Here is an 18,107-nt window from a genome sequence, read left to right on the forward strand (position 1 = left end):
AAGATCACTGTGAATAAAATATGGAGGGAAAGGGCGAGAGTCCCCTGCATGATCATGACATCTGTTTGAACACTGCTGCACCCTTTTGGGAGAGATTCACAAAACAATATGACATTTTCATATCACGATTATTGTGAAAAAAGAAATCGCGATTTACGATATTATCGCGACAACAAAAATCCATTATCCTGGGGCAGAACATTTGCCAAAAAATTGCCGATCTACAAGTAGATTGGCTATTTGTAGATCGGCCTTTTTTTGGAAAAGACATTTGATAGAGAGTGAAAAAAGACTGTATGAATGAAGTACGTATTTTATAAGTACCTTTTACCAATTATAGAGGGTTTAAGCGGTGATATGCAGCTTCGCAAATAAAAAGTGAATTGATCCCAGTGCATGATGGAGGACAATATCACGATAAATTAAATCTCCACGATACAATTATCTTGAGTGTTTTTTATCACGATAAATGATAATATCGCTTATCGTTATTTAAGTGTGATAGTTTGTACTGAGTGTTAAGCTATACAATTATACAGTAATCAGTATTTATCTCAAGACAATACAAATACAAAGTGTGGGGACATCTTTCTCAAAAACTGAACGTCAAGAAGCTGAAGGGCAGCCATTTTGTGCCACAACAATCACCAGTAGTGTTAAGACAACAACAGTAATCACAGCAGAACAGCTGAGCTGTGATTACAGCAAAGGACAAAAGAGCATCCTCTCTAATATTGTCACATGGCGCAGTATTGGTCTAGCCAGATAAGAGCATGTGGACTCATTCACACCGTAAAATAAACACCAAGGCTTGCCACAATGGCTTTAAAGAGATCTGTTGGATCAACAAGGCTAATCTATCAGGCACTCTAACAAGCTCACTGGCTGGATGGGGATCGAGCATTAGTGTGATTTAGAACACAGCTGGGAGTAAAAAAGGGGAACATCTATCTATAAAGTCACAAAATGACTGTCTGCCTGTCCTGGGCATAACACGGCCACCGTCTGACCGATTCACCTCAAATATGGCAGGTGTGCAGTGCACAGTGGGAATTCAGTCAGACCAGCGGTTTCCGAGAACCAAAACAAGATATATGACTCAGTCATATTTACCAGTAAGGCTCCCTAATCGGGAGATAAGCGACCGTCAGGTCACATGTATACACAAAGAGGGCTGTAAGTGGCATTGGTTCCTGAGTGTAGGGGGACGGGTGTGGCCAATGTTTAGCTTTGTTTGGCCCAGAGAAGGAGTCCGTGGTCCCCGGGAATTCCCCGTGAGCAGGCCCGTTGGGGTGGTCATGTGGTCATTTTTGCACATTTGGTCATTTTTTACATCTGGGGGTCCCCCAGGGACCTGGGGGTCCCTGAAGCTGCGGGGGTCCTTGGAGGTTGTAGTTTGGCAGGCAAGGAGCGTGTGTGCAAAATGTGGCATGGATGACATAGTGTGTACCGATGTGTGTGATTTTAGGGCAAAATATGTAGGAGCAGTGTGCAAAAATGTGTTTTGCAAGAATGGGCCTCATGGTGGCGCTAGAAGAGGGGCATGTGAGAAATGAGGGGTGGGGTCTCCGCGTTGCTTTGACGGACGAATAGGTACCGGCCCCGGCTCTCCCGGAGGCTCCTAGCCGGAGTTACGGCATTTTATGTGAGCTGCAGTGGAGGGGGTCCTCCACTGGGGGCGCCACCACTTTTGCATCCGTTCTGGAGCACCAGGAGTGGGTGGTCCCCGGGAATTCCCCGTGAGCAGCCCCGTTGGGGTGGTCATTTGGTCATGTTTGCACATTTGGTCATGTTTTACATCTGGGGGTCCCCCAGGGACCTGGGGGTCCCTGGAGCTCCGGGGGTCCTTGGAGGTTGTAGTTTGGCAGGCGAGGAACGTGTGTGCAAAATGTGGCATGGATCGGGGCAACGGTTGCGGAGATATGAGCAGGGCAAGAGTGTGACGTGTGAGGTGTGACAGACAGACTGACGGACTGACGGACTCACTCACAGTTTGTGCAGGTTTTGATAGTAAGTGCGACCTACGGTCGCAATCAGGTTGCACTTGTAGTACGTTCAGACATGTGCTCGTATTTCAATAAATGTAAACATCCTTATTTGTACTTGCATATACCTATGAAATTGAATGACAGGACATAGAGCCCAACAGCGCCACAGATATACCAGTAAGGATCTCCACAAATAGGGCAAAAATGTGTTTTGCCAAAATCTTCCTGATCCATGTTGATGACATGAGTGTAGACATACTGTGTAGTGATTTTCGTGATTTTAGGGCAAAATCTGTAGGAGCAGTGTCCAAAAATGTGTTTTTAAAAATCGTCCTGGAGGTGGCGCTATATGGGAGAGATTCATGTTGATGGGATGAGTGTAGACATACTGTGTACCGATTTGCGTGATTTTAGGGCAAAAATTGTAGGAGCAGTGTCCAAAAATGTGTTTTGCAAGAATCGGCCTCATGGTGGCGCTAGAAGAGGGCCATGTGAGAAATGAGGGGTGGGGTCTCCGCGCCGGCAAGGCGGACGAATAGGTACCGGCCCCGGCTGTCCCGGTCGCTCCTAGCCCGAGTTACGGCATTTTATGTGAGCTGCAGTGTAGGGGGTCCTCCACTGGGGGCGCCACCACTTTTGCATCCGTTCTGGAGCACCAGGAGTCGGTGGTCCCCGGGAATTCCCCGTGAGCAGCCCCGTTGGGGTGGTCATTTGGTCAGTTTAGCACATTTGGTCATTTTTTACATCTGGGGGTCCCCCAGGGACCTGGGGGTCCCTGGAGCTCCGGGGGTCCTTGGAGGTTGTAGTTTGGCAGGTAAGGAGTGTGTGTGCAAAATTTGGCATGGATCGGGTTTGATAGTAAATGCGACCTACGGTCGCAATAAAGATATACTGTATATACAGTGGCCGAACACAGTATTGCATCGTGCTTATAATGTCATACTCTGAGAGGGCATTGAGCCCTCAATGGGGCAGGACAATGAGGAAAGTTTACGAGAAAATCACAGCCAATGAGGAAAAAGTAACAAGAAAAACATGCGTAAGTGATGAGAAATATGACCATGTGATCACTACTTGCACGTCTCTGCATTGATCAGGCCGTCTACGACCTGATAAAAACATAATCTGAATCTGTAATCTGAATCTCTGTGTCTGTGGTGGGGAGTAGGCATTGGCCTCCCAGATGGGTCAATCCAACCCATCAGCTTCACAGACTGGCGGACCTTTGTGTCACGTTTGTGCCACTGCAGTATAAGTTGTGTTGATGATTCTGCGGGTGTGAGTGCATGTGTACTTGTGTATGCATGGGTTTGCTGATTATTCTCTGTGTAACACAGTTTGTCTAAAGCCTAATTTATTCTTCACTGTAGGACCGTGTCGCTCATTGGAAAGAACAGATTTCTAAGTGAGAATAAGTTCTCAGTGCGACACTGTTGTATGGTGAAATATAAATTAGGCTTAACACACTGCAGCTTTGTGCTTAGACATGAAGGTGACTTTGTACCTCTTGCTGAGTCCAGGTGATTCTTTCTGTCTCTGTCCCTCTCTGTCTCTCTCCCTCTCTCTGTGTGTGTGTATGCCCATAAGCCCTGACAGCAACAGTGTGTGTGTGTGTGTGTGTGTGTGTGTGTGTGTGTGTGTGTGTGTGTGTGTGTGTGTGTGTGGTGTGTGTGTGTGTGGTGCTCCCATTGCCTACAGTATCCACATGTGCCTCCACCATGGCGGAACGGACATGCAGCTGTCAGCTCCAGCTACTAGACATGAAGTCCTGGGGAGCAGCATGGACCTGGTAATAATAACGACAGGGCTCAGCAGCCATCGCCGCAATGCAGCAGTAGCAGAATTAGCCACAGTAGCCATGCATGCCTGTCTCCTCCTGAGTAGTCTCGCGAGCCAGGCTGTTGCTTCCGTCATAGAGTCTGGAGCATAGACATAGAAAGTTAGACGCCTCCTCTGGCTCTGGGGCTTTGGTAAAAAAGTATAGACAATTTTTAAGGAATTCCTTCTGCGTGCATCACAGAAACTGAAGTTCGGTAGACCAATCAGAGGCAGTACTCCCTCTTTTCCCAGAGGCACTTGCTTTGGCAATGTAAACATTTGTCTCCTCATGCCAATAAAAGCTCCTTTGGATTGAATTTAAGTCCCGGAAAAGACACAGTGATTGTGGCAGCGTGCCTTTCCCACTGCCGAACTTCTGCCTATCCTTTTTTACCAGTCGCTCCAATGAACTGCAACGGTGGAGCGACTAGGTATCTAGCTTTTTATATCTATGGTCTGGAGCACGTTCGGAGATTGTGGAATAGTTGTCTGGCTACGGAGACAGCTTGTACTTTCTGAGCCACACTGCCTTTTTCCTCCTGCCTACAAGCTGGGGGAACTGTCCGTGGTGCTGAGCATGTCCTTTCAACAGCAACTCTCGCTGGCTGATAAAGTTGCCTAGCAATGGTCTGTGCATCATAGTGACTGCCCTGAATGCATTGGCTAAGATGTAAGAGGATATAGCTCAATCATTTGGAGAAAGATTTCATTCTAAATGAGTGGCATCAGTAGGAACTACAAACTGTGCCTCTCTTAAGATGTGTGAGATGTTTTTGTTTTTGTCGCATTCCTAAGCCAATAATTTGATGCCAAAACTGGCTTAGGAACGGGACAAAAACAAATGAATCTCTATTAATTCAATGCTTCATGGGGTGAGTAATTGATAGAAAATACGTCATTTCTGGGATGAACTACTCCTTTAACCATTAAGTCCTCTAGTCTTGGAGAACTGAATTTGAGTTACAACTGCACTTTGACCGCTTTTTTCAATCTACACTAAATCTCTCTTGCCATAAATAGCCAATCAAGAGCTTGTAGATCTGCTATTTTGGTGAATGTCTTCCCCAGAATGTGGATGCTGGGATTCAAGTGGTTGTTAACCTCAAACTTATCAGGACTGGTTTCCAAAGCAGTAGGCTGTTAGCGCTGATTTTCTCTGCTGTTTTAACCCCTAGACATAGACAGAATATAGATTTCCCCTGATATATCAATAGGTGGAGATCTCTGACCATCTGGCTACGTGAGACTACGCCTCTCTAGGCATTTAGAAGGTGGATCATTACTGAACCCACAAGATATGAGGGAGCCACAATATCCAACAATATCTCACAAGAATGCTGCAGCCGCTTTGATTTCAATTGATCATTATTATTATTATTATTATTATGTCATAAATAGCACGAGTGGAAGGTGGCTGTATGCTAAACGTTGCATGTCTGCTAATTGTGCAGCCAAACAAACAGCTGTTGCTAGATGCAGTTGGACAAACCCAAGACGCCCAGGGCAAAGGGTTGGGTCGTCTATGAAGGGGGCTAGAGAGAGATGGAGAGGACAGACTAGGAGAGAGAGAGAGAGAGAGAGAGTGAGAGAGAGAGAGAGAGAGAGAGAGAGAGAGAGAGAGAGAGAGAGAGAGAGAGAGAGAGACCGAGGCAGATTATAAGACATGTAGTGTATGAGTAAAAGGGTGCGAGGGAGAGAATTAGAAAGAGGTGAGGAAAGATGGGAAGGAGGAGCCTTCAGACAACACAGCTCCACAGTACTCTGGAGAGGAGATGGGGGAGGGGAGGAAGTGTAAAGAGAGTGAGAATGAAAGAGAGAGAGAGAGACATAGAGAGATGGAGGGAGGAGGAGGGGGAGGTGGGTGGCCACAGTCTAGAGAGTGAGAGGCAGTGCTGTGACAGCTCTAAGGCTTCAGGCTCTAGAGAAGGGCTAGGAGTGTGTGTGTGTGTGTGTGTGTGTGTGTGTGCGTGCGTACGTGCGTGCGTGCGTGCGTGCGTGCGTGCGTGTGAGTGTGTCCTTGTGCATTTGTCTGCGTGTGTGCATATAGATTGGTGTTTGTGTGCGTGTGCATGTGTGTGTGTGAATGAGAGAGAGAGAGAAAGAGAGAGAGAGAGAGTGAGAGACAGAGAAAACATGCATTGGGGTTTTGCATGTAATGCTGTGTATGTATGTATGCATGCATGCATATCTGTGTGTGTGTGTGTGTGCGTGTGTGTGTGCGTGCGTGCGTGCGTGCGTGCGTTCGCGTATGAGCGTAAGGGAGGGGAGGACGACAGGGCCGCTATAAATAGCCGGTTTTCCACTTTCTGTGAGAGCGGGCAGGGCTTTTTGAAAAAGCCAACAGCAGATGCACATTGAATGGAACTGATTACGCTGGTCAGCCATCGAGAATCTCAGCCACCTTCCACCAAAAGGTGCAATGATGAATGTTATGAATGCTACTGTGTACAGTGGCCCCTATGCAGCAACAGCAGTGATGCTTTTTGTTTTAAATAAAACAAATAGTGCGACGATTCGTAAGGATCAAAGCTAGTTCAGGGGGCGGTCCCAAGGGAGCGCGCGCGCGGAGGGGGGTGGGTCACTAGGTCCTGCCCCCCCCTTACCCATAGTTCTTAGGGAAGTCAGATGGTGGGACTCAGTCTTGTTGCATAGCACTGCTGCTGCTACCACGCTGCAGTACACACACAAGTGCCACACTTGTTGCTTGCAGATAGCTGTGCTGTTGCCCACCGCTTGGAGAGGGTGCCTAACTTGGCTGAGTATTTCTGGCTGTTTCTGCTATTTTACTATCGCTCAATTCATGTTCTTAGCTGCCAAACTAAGAAGCTGTGTTCTTGGCCAGGTTGTATGGGAAGTTTGAGATTGTTATTCTGGTAATCGCTGAATTCTAAACTGCTGTTTCAAGGTTCAGATTTCTTGCTATCGTTGCTGGTGCCTAGCTGATTTCTGTACTTGCAGTTGTTTGTTGCTAAAGCTATTTCAAAGGTGCTACAGGCTTGCTAAAGTTGCTAAAGGTAAACTCGGTATCATAGAAGTTGGCTGTGGCTACGGGCTAAATGCTAACTTATTTCGTGCCCTGGTGGGCCTTTACTGGGCTACCATGAGTTAAAGTAATCTCAGTTGTTGGGTTTGTCGATAACAATGTCAGTACTTTGCAACGGCGCGGGCCGTATCGGCTAGCGCGGAACAACAGGGTTAATGTACAGTCAGCTAGGAGCTAGGTGGCTATTGCTAGCCGGCTATTTCGGTAAGGATGCTGTTAGCTGGTAAATCAATGTGCTAGCCATGTCAAGGCATAAGAGCGGCGGCCCGCGTGAAAACATGGCCCCGTAGCAAGTAATGAATCACGCTAGGAGGATTCAGTTTGTAGGTTGCAGGTGTCTGTAAACGGCAGCGTTCACCTAGCTCTGAGCTAGCCGAGTCACGTCAAGCGGTGATTTACGGCATGACGTTCGGCAGCGAATACTAAGCGCTGCGTGTGGGAAATGTAGTTCTCTATCATGCCAAGCCTCGGCGTCGTGCTAGTAGCAAGAGTCGTATGAATTACTAGTCACGTCAGGCCAGGAGGAAGCTTTCGATTCAAGCTTCGCTCGCAGCATGCTTAATCTAGTTAGTATGGGGCTATATTGCTTCTGCCTCGCCTCGGGTTATGTGTATGTTTTCCTCGTTTTGCGCTGTCTGGCCGTCTTAACAGCTGCTGCTTATGAGGTGCTAGTTGCTATACCATAGCAGCTAAATGGTTTCTGTCGCTTCTTGGACCACAGTAGGGCTGCTGCCAGTTACCGTGGCGTAGAAGCCCTCGCGGGACGAATTATTAAATACAGTAATCGCCTCTCTTTGAGAAGCCTATAAAGGATGTCTGTCTGCGTGGGCTCCTGAGAGGAGGAAACCCGCAAGCTCATAGGTGCCACAGTTTACGTGCAAACAATGTTTTGCTTCCGCTAACGCAAGTCGTGCTGTCTGTCCTGATGTCACCAGTTGAACTCGCTAGTGCATGCAGGGAATCGTAGTCTTCTCTATATGCTCGGTAGCTCCAGCTAAATATTCTCTTCTGCTACGGTAGGAGCCATCGTTCATTCCAGCCACGAGCTGTCTGTTGATGGTCGGCTAGCTTGCAACTCAGAACTCATGTAGCTAAAGAGGTTTGCTAACGTTCCGTAATGACTCTTCAAGCTGCCTATTCCATGGGGGTTGCGTGTGTCCGTGGTCAGCAGCTACCTAGCATACAGGCTAGCAGAGGGTAACGTCACAAAGCGAAGGGTGGCGCACGGTCTGCGCATTCTGAGCACATGGGTAATGTGGCTCTCTAGCATTTAACCTCCATGTCACCTGGTCCGTTACGATTCTTTTTCGTTATTATATTATTTTATGTGCACGCGCAGTTCAATAGGGCAGGGATGCGCATGTATTATCAATGTCTATGCTTCGATTGTGCCCACTGTACAAGCTTAGCATACAGGCTTCGTTTGCTGTTCATGAGGTTTTGCCTGGTCTCGGTTAATGCTAGCTTTGCCCAAGCTGCGGCTGCCTGCTGGCATAGCAGCTGATGATGGTTGCCGATGCTACTCTGGTGAAAACGCTAACATCTGTTTATGTTTGCAGCTCGGGCCAGAAACTGCCGCGTGTCTGTTGGCATCAGGGCGGCGTCGAGTGTGGCAGCGTTTAAGTCATTGGATACTATCCTCTATCGAGCTGCCGTATTGTTTCAATCTAAGGTTATAGTTCTGGTCACTGCGTATCGCACTGTATGCCCTTGTGGTGTTTCCGTAGCTGCGGCACTCGAGCTAATAATTACAGCTAAGGCTACTGCTAGTGAAAAAATGACGAGTTGTTTATCTTTACAATCACATTAAAGCGGCTACAGGACTGTTGCATCTGTTCACCATTGCAGCTCCAGGATAAAGGCTGCTAACGCCATGCTTTCTTTTCAGCTCAGGCTAAAGTGCTACATGTCTGTTGCTGCAGCTCACGCCAAAGCGAATACTTGTTGGTTGCTAACATTCTGTTTATTATTTCAGCTCCAAGCCGGAGTGGCTGCAGGCCCACTGCTACGTCATCAGGTTATCATGGCAGCTTTAGGCTAAAGCGGCTACATGTACCACTAAATCGCGTTTTTCTTTATAGCTTCGGGCCACGGCTGCTACATGTTGCTGCTAACATCATGTTTGTCCTTTCAGCTTCTTGCCGGAGCCGCTGCATAGTGGCTGCTACAGCATGCCATCATTGCAGCGTCGCGCTGCAGCGGCTGAGTGTTTTCTGCTAACATGTTTATCTTTATAGTTTCGTCCACTACTGCATAATTCCATGAGACCAGTCAGGAGTCGGTTAGCACTGGAGAGGGCATTGCTACTACAGCTTCCGCTACTTCTGCCGCTACCATGAGCTGCCAGCCTGCCCGCCCGCCCGCATGCCTGCCCGCCTGCACGCGCCATATTCAGCAGACGGAAGTGGCCTACCGCCAGCCCGCCGCCGCCTGCCTTCCCACCTGCCTGTCGGCCCTCCCGTCCGGCTGCCCGCTCGCCCGCTACAGCATCAGTTAATGCTATTACTGCTGCTACCATGAGCATGATCCAGCGCTGCGTCGTGCTGGAAGCCTGTGGTGCCGGCCCATCTTCCGGAGGCGCTGTCAGGCTGCGACCGTCGTCGCCACCGCCAGGTCACAAGGGAACATGGGAAGCTGCAGTTCCAGCACCAGCGGTGGGAACTCCATTCCTCTCGCCAGCTGCAGCTTTCCCAGATGCCCTGAGGAGCCACACTCTAGCAGGTAAATAGCAACGCATTTGCTTGTTCGATTCTGTGAGCGTTCAGCCGCTCTCTAAGCTTGCTAATAATAGGCAACCATTATAGTTACATAGCAGCGACTTACTTGTACTGAATGTTGGGCTTTAGCCGCTCTCTAGGCTTGCATAGCTTGCCTTTAAAGGTCAAGACGGGTATCTCGTGGAGATTCTCATATGTGCAGCAGCAGACTCTGCAGCAGAGCGCTCCGTGGGCTGCGAAAATGTTCTCTGTGATCCTAAAAGTCAGCGACCTTAGGCGTGGTTTCCTTGTTATGGTCAGCTAAGATGGTAATTTCTGCGGCAAGCACATGCGGTCACCAAGGCCAGGCTTAAGATGCGACTAGCACATGGCCTCTGAAGATTGCAGCTCGCAGTTTAAGCAGGGAAGGTACACCAGTGTCAGTCGCAGAACTAACTCTCCCTTCTGTCCTTTCATGTCCATGCTGAACACCGGGCTGTCTGCCCGACGTCCTCGTCTCACGACCCCCGGAGAGAGCTGCCAGATTTGCGGCCCGCCCCTCTTCACTCTGCATTCTCTCCGGATCGGAGCAGCCACACCACCAGCACTTCTGGTGCCCTCAGCTAACTCAAGATCCTGCACGCCAAGCTATCAAGCACACACAACACAGGACTGACCGAAGCGTAATGGTTCCAAGCTGGAGTTGGACGCGTTTCAGTTAACGCTTCTGCTGCTGATGCTAATAGTGCTGCAGGCACTATTAACAGGGTTGTTCCATAGGGTTCATTTTGCTGCTTCTGCTGCGTTACTCGGGGCACGCGCCCCTGATAGGTTGCATGTTTTATTTGCTGCTTCTGTTGCGTTACTCGGGGCACGCGCCCCTATCATGCAAAAGCTAGGTGGTTGCTGGGGTGTTAGTTAGGTAGGATGTGAAGCTGTATGGCGCTGTAGTTATATGAATTAAAGGTTTCATCGCTGCTTCTGGTTCTGCTGTCTATATATATATACGTCCATGTTGCTGCTCCCGCTTTCTCTAGGGTGTTTTAGTATGGCTTCAGTCAGATTGCAGTATATCGTTATAGTCAGCAGTACCACCTTCCTCACCGTTGGTTCGGTCTGCCAGCTGCTAACATTCTTAATTATTAAATTGCTTTAGCAGTACTTATAGCGTTTTTGGCAAGCTGCCAATATCATTGCTTAGTATTTTGCTTAGTAATATTCGCTCTGCCAGATGCTAATATGCTTAATTATTATTTTTGCGTTAGCAGGAAAGGCAGTTCATAGTTTGCCCCGCAGTAATGATAACTTAATTGCTAGAGTCACAGCAGAGCTGCCTTCCTCGCAGTTGGCTAGCACTGGCATGGGATTCTGAGATTTTGGCGTGCTTTGGGGGTTTGTAGTTTTGGGGGGTATCGGGCCAGGGCTCGCTGTAACTAAATTATGCCCTCGATGCTCATGGTAACATGAGGATCGTGGGTTCAGCGAGCCATGGCCCGAGGCAGAACCCCATGCCAAACCAGGCTAACTTAGGCTATAGATTCTATGCTGTCTTATAGTAGAGCTAAGGTAGGCTGCCAATACTATGCGCTTAGATATAGGCTTAGATTCTATGCTGTCTCTATAGTAGGGTGCTCAATATGCCATGCTGTGTGATGCTTGCTTTCTGCCTTCATTCTGGTCAATAAAGTATATCTTAACCCAAGTGATCGTCTCCTGAAATAGTGCGACGATTCGTAAGGATCAAAGCTAGTTCAGGGGGCGGTCCCAAGGGAGCGCGCGCGCGGAGGGGGGTGGGTCACTAGGTCCTGCCCCCCCCTTACCCATAGTTCTTAGGGAAGTCAGATGGTGGGACTCAGTCTTGTTGCATAGCACTGCCCCGCCACCACCCCAGCGCCACCTTCAGGTTCTGCCTTTGATCCCCCTCGGGGGGTATCGGGCCAGGGCTCGCTGTAACTAAATTATGCCCTCGATGCTCATGGTAACATGAGGATCGTGGGTTCAGCGAGCCATGGCCCGAGGCAGAACCCCATGCCAAACCAGGCTAACTTAGGCTATAGATTCTATGCTGTCTTATAGTAGAGCTAAGGTAGGCTGCCAATACTATGCGCTTAGATATAGGCTTAGATTCTATGCTGTCTCTATAGTAGGGTGCTCAATATGCCATGCTGTGTGATGCTTGCTTTCTGCCTTCATTCTGGTCAATAAAGTATATCTTAACCCAAGTGATCGTCTCCTGAATTCTGTTGAATATACTGTAGTTTAAAAGCATATTTCTTGAATCAGTGCCCAGTGCAATACAATCTTAACAGCGTCGTCTTTAATTAAGGTGTGCTCCTCAATGTGCGATTCCAATGTGATTGGATGTTTCATGATACATGGTGTTTTTAGTAAGAAATAGGCACCACCTGCAAAGTCAATTGCAGACAAACAGTAGGGAGTATCAAAATTCTGTTTGATGGTCACTCATGAGACCATTTGTGCCTAATTTGGAAGAAGAAATCAAACAGTGACATTTCTTGTATTATTTACACCCCCTATGGGTGTAAGTAAAATCGCTTTTGGCTCTACATTGTCATGCTCGTTATGTGTAATTCAAATTTGGAATAGATTGGACTTGCGTCATGTTTTGCAAAATTAGCCCAGCACACACTTGACTTCCAGTCAACCATAGACAACTGGAACATCTGACTGACTGGTCATGATATGACTCTAGAGAGAATGTCTACAGATTTGTGGGACATTTTGGACAGAATCTGTAGGAGTACTAGCAAAATAATTGTTTTGAAGAAAACACAAAATTGGTGTCACTCTAGCAAATGGTATAGATAAAACTATCCCTCTTCCTTCCTATTCTACTGTATGTCAATACCATCTTTTCTAAAATATCTAGAGTAGTGAATAGCTCGGAGATATCATGTGAGGTGAGTGACTATGAATGAAGGCTTCTATTCAATAAACACTGTCTCCACATTTTTCAAATAGTGGATGTCTCATTTTGCAAAATCCTCCGGTTATTATTACACATCCACAATGGATGAAGCTGTTCTGTAAAAGTGCTGAGTGGTGCATCCCAAAGACAACCGACGTCTTCTTCTTGACAATGTGAAATCTATTTGACAGAAGAAAAAAAAATACTTGTGCTCATCCAGCACTTTTCCTGGTATCTCAAAAAGTGTGCAGCAGTTCCTGTAACCAGGGGTGTCACAAGGGGGAGGGGGGTGGGAGTGGGACTGAGTTACTAGGGCCCAAGGTGGAGGGGCTTTAATTATTTTATACTTTAGCTATGGAAAAATAGCAGATATATAAGTTCAAAGCGTGGCACCGGGTGCTGCGCTGCAAGCTTGTAGATCTGCCATTTTTTTAAAAGTCGTGAAAATGTGTGCAAATCTTTGAATATATGTATTTTTTAAGCGATTATTTGTAAGTCAAATTTTGCTTCTGGGGGTTCCCTGGAACGAAATATTTTGAGATGGGGGTCCGTGGCCAAATACATATCATTTTGAGGATCCTTCACATGAAAAGTTTGAGCACCACTGACATAGAAACATAGGTTTTTCAAAAAAGAAAAATGGATTTAGAAGACATAGTCGATTTATAATCAGATCAAAGATACATTTAAAAAAAAAAAATAGCAGATCTACAAGCTTGCAGATCCCATGCTGTGAGCTTGTATATGTGCTATTTTTCAATAGTTAAAGCACAAAATAATGCGTTCCAGTCTAAATGGGTTTAACCCCCTCCTCCCCCTATGAAGAACATTCATGGGGGGCCCGCAGTGAATCCTTGTACCCAGGGCCCAGAATTGGGTGCGACACTCCTGCCTGCAACCACTGTCCCCCTCCAATTATGATAAAGACCAAGCAAACACACTGCTGCTGTTACCTCCTGAGCTTCACAACAAGGGCAAATCAATGACACAGTGCTGCTGTATTGCTTGCACGTGTCGTGTCGTGTCTTGTCTTGTCTTCGCAATTCCCCTACAAAACGACAGTACCGTGCACAACGCTGCTTTAACCGCTGAATGATTGTACTGTAAATCTCTGTTGTGGGCGAGTGCACACTACGATTAATAATACAGAATCTTAACCACACGAGAGCTGACCTTTTAGATTGTACACATTTTTCATCAGTGACATCTTCCTCTTTTTGATTCAATTTAGACACTTGCTGCATCAAATAGTGAGAATTCTACACATCTTAACCGCGTATACACACATACACAAGTACACATTAAACACTACCAAATACACACTTGGTGGTTCCATGGAGCCAGTGTAAAGACGCTCTGACAATGTGCCAGCAGAGACTAGAGAGAGTGTTCAGTATTTGGACTGCTGTTCCAATAGCAGCCAGGAAGGGATGGAGGGATGGAGGGAGGGAGGTAGGGAGGGAGGGAGGGGAGAGACAGCATGGGCCATGGGGACACTAGGACCCATGGGTGGTGGAGCAGGCTGAGTGAGAAACACACTCCAGCATGAGTCAGGCATGTTGTGTAACAGAAGAGAGAAGACTGGGGACCAATGTCTTCCTACTGGCTCCCTACAACATGGCATAGACCCAGCGAGTGTAGGGGGATACATAAACACTGTGTATGAATGTCAGTGTGTAACACATAGAGCCAGAACCTATGCACGCTGGGCCAGGCACTAGCATATGCAAGCAGATGTACACACTAATCCCACGTGGATGCATGTGGGGGAACGGAACACACTGACTGACTAACATATAGTTGGTCGTAGGAGGTAGATATTGATGATAAAACCACTGTGTATGCAGATAAATTCACCATGTTTACCATAGCAAAATGTAGACCATACTGATACCCGTTTCTTCCTCTAATGATTATTGTAATTCCCCGCACATGGGAGTCTGTCAGTCTTCCTCAAATAGCTTAAGATTGTTGTAAAAGTTGGTCTTCCCATTATACACTCCTTTTTCCCACAGTTTGTGAATTTGCATAACACTCATGTGTTTATTGATTGGGCTAAGCATTGTGGATTTTCTGTTAGTAAAATCAACTCGACTAGAACATGGTGCAGAACGATAATATAAGAGAAGACTTAAGCCTGAGTTATATTTGTTTGCGTGCCGGTGACAAGCACCCAAAATAGCAGATCTACAAACTCACAATACTGTATGTCACGCTGCAAAGTGCAAAGTGTTGGGAACTTGTAGATCTGCTATTTTCTGTGTGCAATACCAGCAACTAATTATATGGTAAATCACTTAACCTCTTGAACCCTAGCGTTCCTATTCTGGGCATGTCATAATAGGTGAAAAATCTGCTAAAATAGCAGATCTACAAGCTCAAAATGTGTCACGTTGCAATACATTGTGAGCTTGTAGTTCAGCTATTTTCAGCGAGGAGATTGAACGTAGAGGGGAAAAAAGGAGTGGGCCAAGGACAGACCCGTGGGGGATAGGAGGCAACAAAGTGTATAGATTTTAACTCGTTAACGTTTCAAGAAGCAGGCTTATGTCTTGAATGCTGCTGCACTGAATCCTCAGACATCAGCAACTGCTGTCAGTCGATTCCCAGTTGGTGCTGTGTAGCTGCAAAGTGTTCTTTATTACAACACAATCATTTGTGGTTGCACTGGAGAGCTCCCAGGTGTATTTGTGTAACTTTATGAATGTGAATTTGAAACATGCGTGCTTAACAGTCGCAGGAAATGTTTTTAACCGACCATTATTTATGCAGGCAAATGATTTGCCTGCATAAATAATGGTCAGTTAAAGGGTTATTTCCCCCTTTGACCCATATATAGATACAGTAAAAGCAAAGGGAGTAACATCCATTACCCACTGGCAAAAGCAGCAATGTTAATTGATGTGACTATGATCAAGAGACATGATAACAGCATGGGCATCTTTAGCTACAACTAACATCAATGTTATTTAACTAAACACTGACAGCTTGAAGCAGCACTAAACACCTCCTGCTAGTCCTCGCTTTAGCACAAAGCATGATGTTCAATTCAATAAGCTCTAATGTTAATCAATGTGGTAAACAGAATATAAATGGAAGGCTGAAGGCCAGAATTAATTCTGCCCCCCTACCTACAATTCAGACATATTGGTTGGAATGGAAGTATGACCAATGTGTAGAGATGTGTACCTCTAGTACAGTACAAGAAATTACTGGAGGCTATACAGCCAAATGAAATGCCAAGATGGAAAGGGAGGGATGGAATAATGAGTGAAAAGTATATAAAAAGGAAGTAAGGCGAAGACAGATGTAATGTTAGCCTGAAGACCAGAGAACCATGCCTGTGATTAGGAGTTTCTATAGTCTTGGCAGAGACTAGAAACGTTTAGTTATTTTGACTGATTAAATGCACATACGTTCCAATCCTGGAATATATAGTATCTAAGACTTTAGAAAGTGAAATGGTAAAGTTAGGAAGTCCACTTACCCAGCATGCCTTTGTTGGGCTCAGACAAACACATGTCCTTCTCCGCACTGGGCAAGACAAAGCCCACCACGAATATCTCCACACCATCCGCCATCAGTGCCAGCCCTAACACGAAATATAATGTCCACTGGAACTTCCCGTGGCCACACTCCTGCAGGATGGTCTCATACTGCTGTGCCAGCTCCTCCTGGTCCTTCCGTCTCTCGCCTTCATAAGCCGACAGGTCCCTGAACTGTGCCTGGGTAGCAGTGACTCCATCCAAACCGCCAGTTTTACCTGAATCAGCCCTTGGGATTCCCTGGTACTCGCCCTCATAGATCTCATCATCCTCATCGTGCCCCTCAGTTGAGTCACTGTGGCCGCCCTCGTCATCGTTTGCCCGGCTGTCATTGCGGTAGTAACCGCCGTCGTTGCCGGGCGCTCCGGCGTAATCGTCGTCGTCATCTTCCTCCTCAAATCGCTTGTAGGAGCGTTTGGTGTACTCGTCTGCCATTTTGTCCGCGGTGCGGCCTACTTTCTTGCCAACCTGCTTCTTGGCCACCTTGGCAATGTCCTTGGCACCGCGGATGAAGTCTGTGCGGTTGTCTCGGTAGCGTCCATCGTCCTCCATGTTGGATGAGGAATTGGTGGTCAGTTGCGACTTGAATCGGGGATATCAGGAGCGGCCCAGGCACATGGATGTGCAATGGGTTTTTCTGCTGACTGTGGAATTCAGCACCAGGGACAGCTCCCTTGTTCCAATGTTATTCTGGCCAGTATGTGCGCTCGGGTGCAGAAACCTATGGAGTAGATGACAAGAAGATTGTGTCAGCATGATTCAGTATATTTCAGGCAAAGACACAGGCTGCAAGGCACTTATTTTTTTTAAGTTCAATACCAATGTCAATTAATAAAACCAGACACTGGAGCACTGGCAGACACTCTACACTAGTAAATATCACACCCATATGCCAGCGTATGAAACAAACATCTGTTCTAAATATAATGACCTCAGAGGAATGGACATGACATTTTTAAGGAGCTTGTTGAGGGTTGGTACAGCCACAGACACTTGTTTGAGCTCAGCGGGCTACATCGATTGTGCAGCAGTATATTGAATAGCTCTCTCCGTCGCACAGCGTGGCATTTACAGTACTACCACATGAATCAAACCAATGCGACACTGTCATCCCCCATTAAAAATGTAAACTGTGTTGTGGTATTGGGGGGGGGGGGGGGGGGGGGAGCTTTGGCTTTGACTTTTTACAGGGTCCAGTTTCAAGTTGCCTTCACCTGTGGGTGTTCTTTCAGAGCGGTTTTAAAGGAGAGTGGGGGTTTACTCTCCTCTAAGGCCGTTGGTAGGGCGTTTCACATTTTTGTGGCATAGCAGGAGAACGAATTTAACCCTTTGTTGAGACAGAGAAACAGGAGAGGAGAGAATTCTATCTTAGCCATGTGCGTGTCAGACCCCTCTGTCAGACTGTCAGGGTGACTCTGTCCTTGTTTATCTCACTAAGAAGGACAATAACAACCACATAAAGATGGCAACAACTACAAATGACGATGACAATGCAGCAGGGAGAGGAACAGTCACCGGGGACATTTTTTAAAAGCTGTCAAAGGACCACACAGGTCCATGATAAATTCAACATGGATGCAGTAAGACTCCCTAATCGGGAGATAAGCGACCGTCAGGTTGCATGTATACACAACCTCATGGTGGCGCTAGAAGAGGGGCATGTGAGAAATCAAGGGCGTAGGTTGTGGTTTGCCAGCCAAGGAGTGTGTGTGCAAAGTTTGGCACGGATAGGGGCAACGGTGCCGGAGATAAGAGTAGGGCCAAAAGTGTGACGTGACAGACTGACGGACAGCCGGTGGAGGATTTCAAAGTAACTTGCGACCTGACGGTCGGAATTAACTTCAGGGATAAACACTTGTACATGGGCTGCCGTAAATGATATGGTATTGTTACCTGTACTTTCTTTTACATTTAAACCAGTTAATGTAAGCATCTATCTATTTTGGAATATTCCTCTTAACTTGATCAGCACCTTACTCGATATAACACCCCAAATAATACTACTGTTTGCATCTAGTGTGTGTACTAGTGTGCGCATGTGCGTGCGTGAGTGCGTAAGTGAGGGAGTGAGTGAGTGAGTGAGTGAGT

General features: G+C 46.9%; 1 protein-coding gene across 1 annotated transcript in view; it reads right to left on the reverse strand.

Moving 5' to 3' along the window:
• The window catches only part of sv2a (synaptic vesicle glycoprotein 2A), a gene marked incomplete at both ends in the record, with an annotated part of 30,962 nt that extends 14,391 nt beyond the window's left edge, over window positions 1-16,571 (reverse strand). The window contains one exon of the mRNA XM_080741689.1: window positions 15,962-16,571. Within this exon, the coding sequence (XP_080597815.1) occupies window positions 15,962-16,571 (610 nt within the window). The remainder of the gene's footprint in view (window positions 1-15,961) is intronic.
• Window positions 16,572-18,107: the final 1,536 nt, after the last annotated feature.

Source organism: Nannobrachium achirus (genome assembly GCF_963921795.1).
Source record: "Nannobrachium achirus genome assembly, chromosome: 2".
Classification (NCBI taxonomy): Eukaryota; Metazoa; Chordata; class Actinopteri; order Myctophiformes; family Myctophidae; genus Nannobrachium; species Nannobrachium achirus.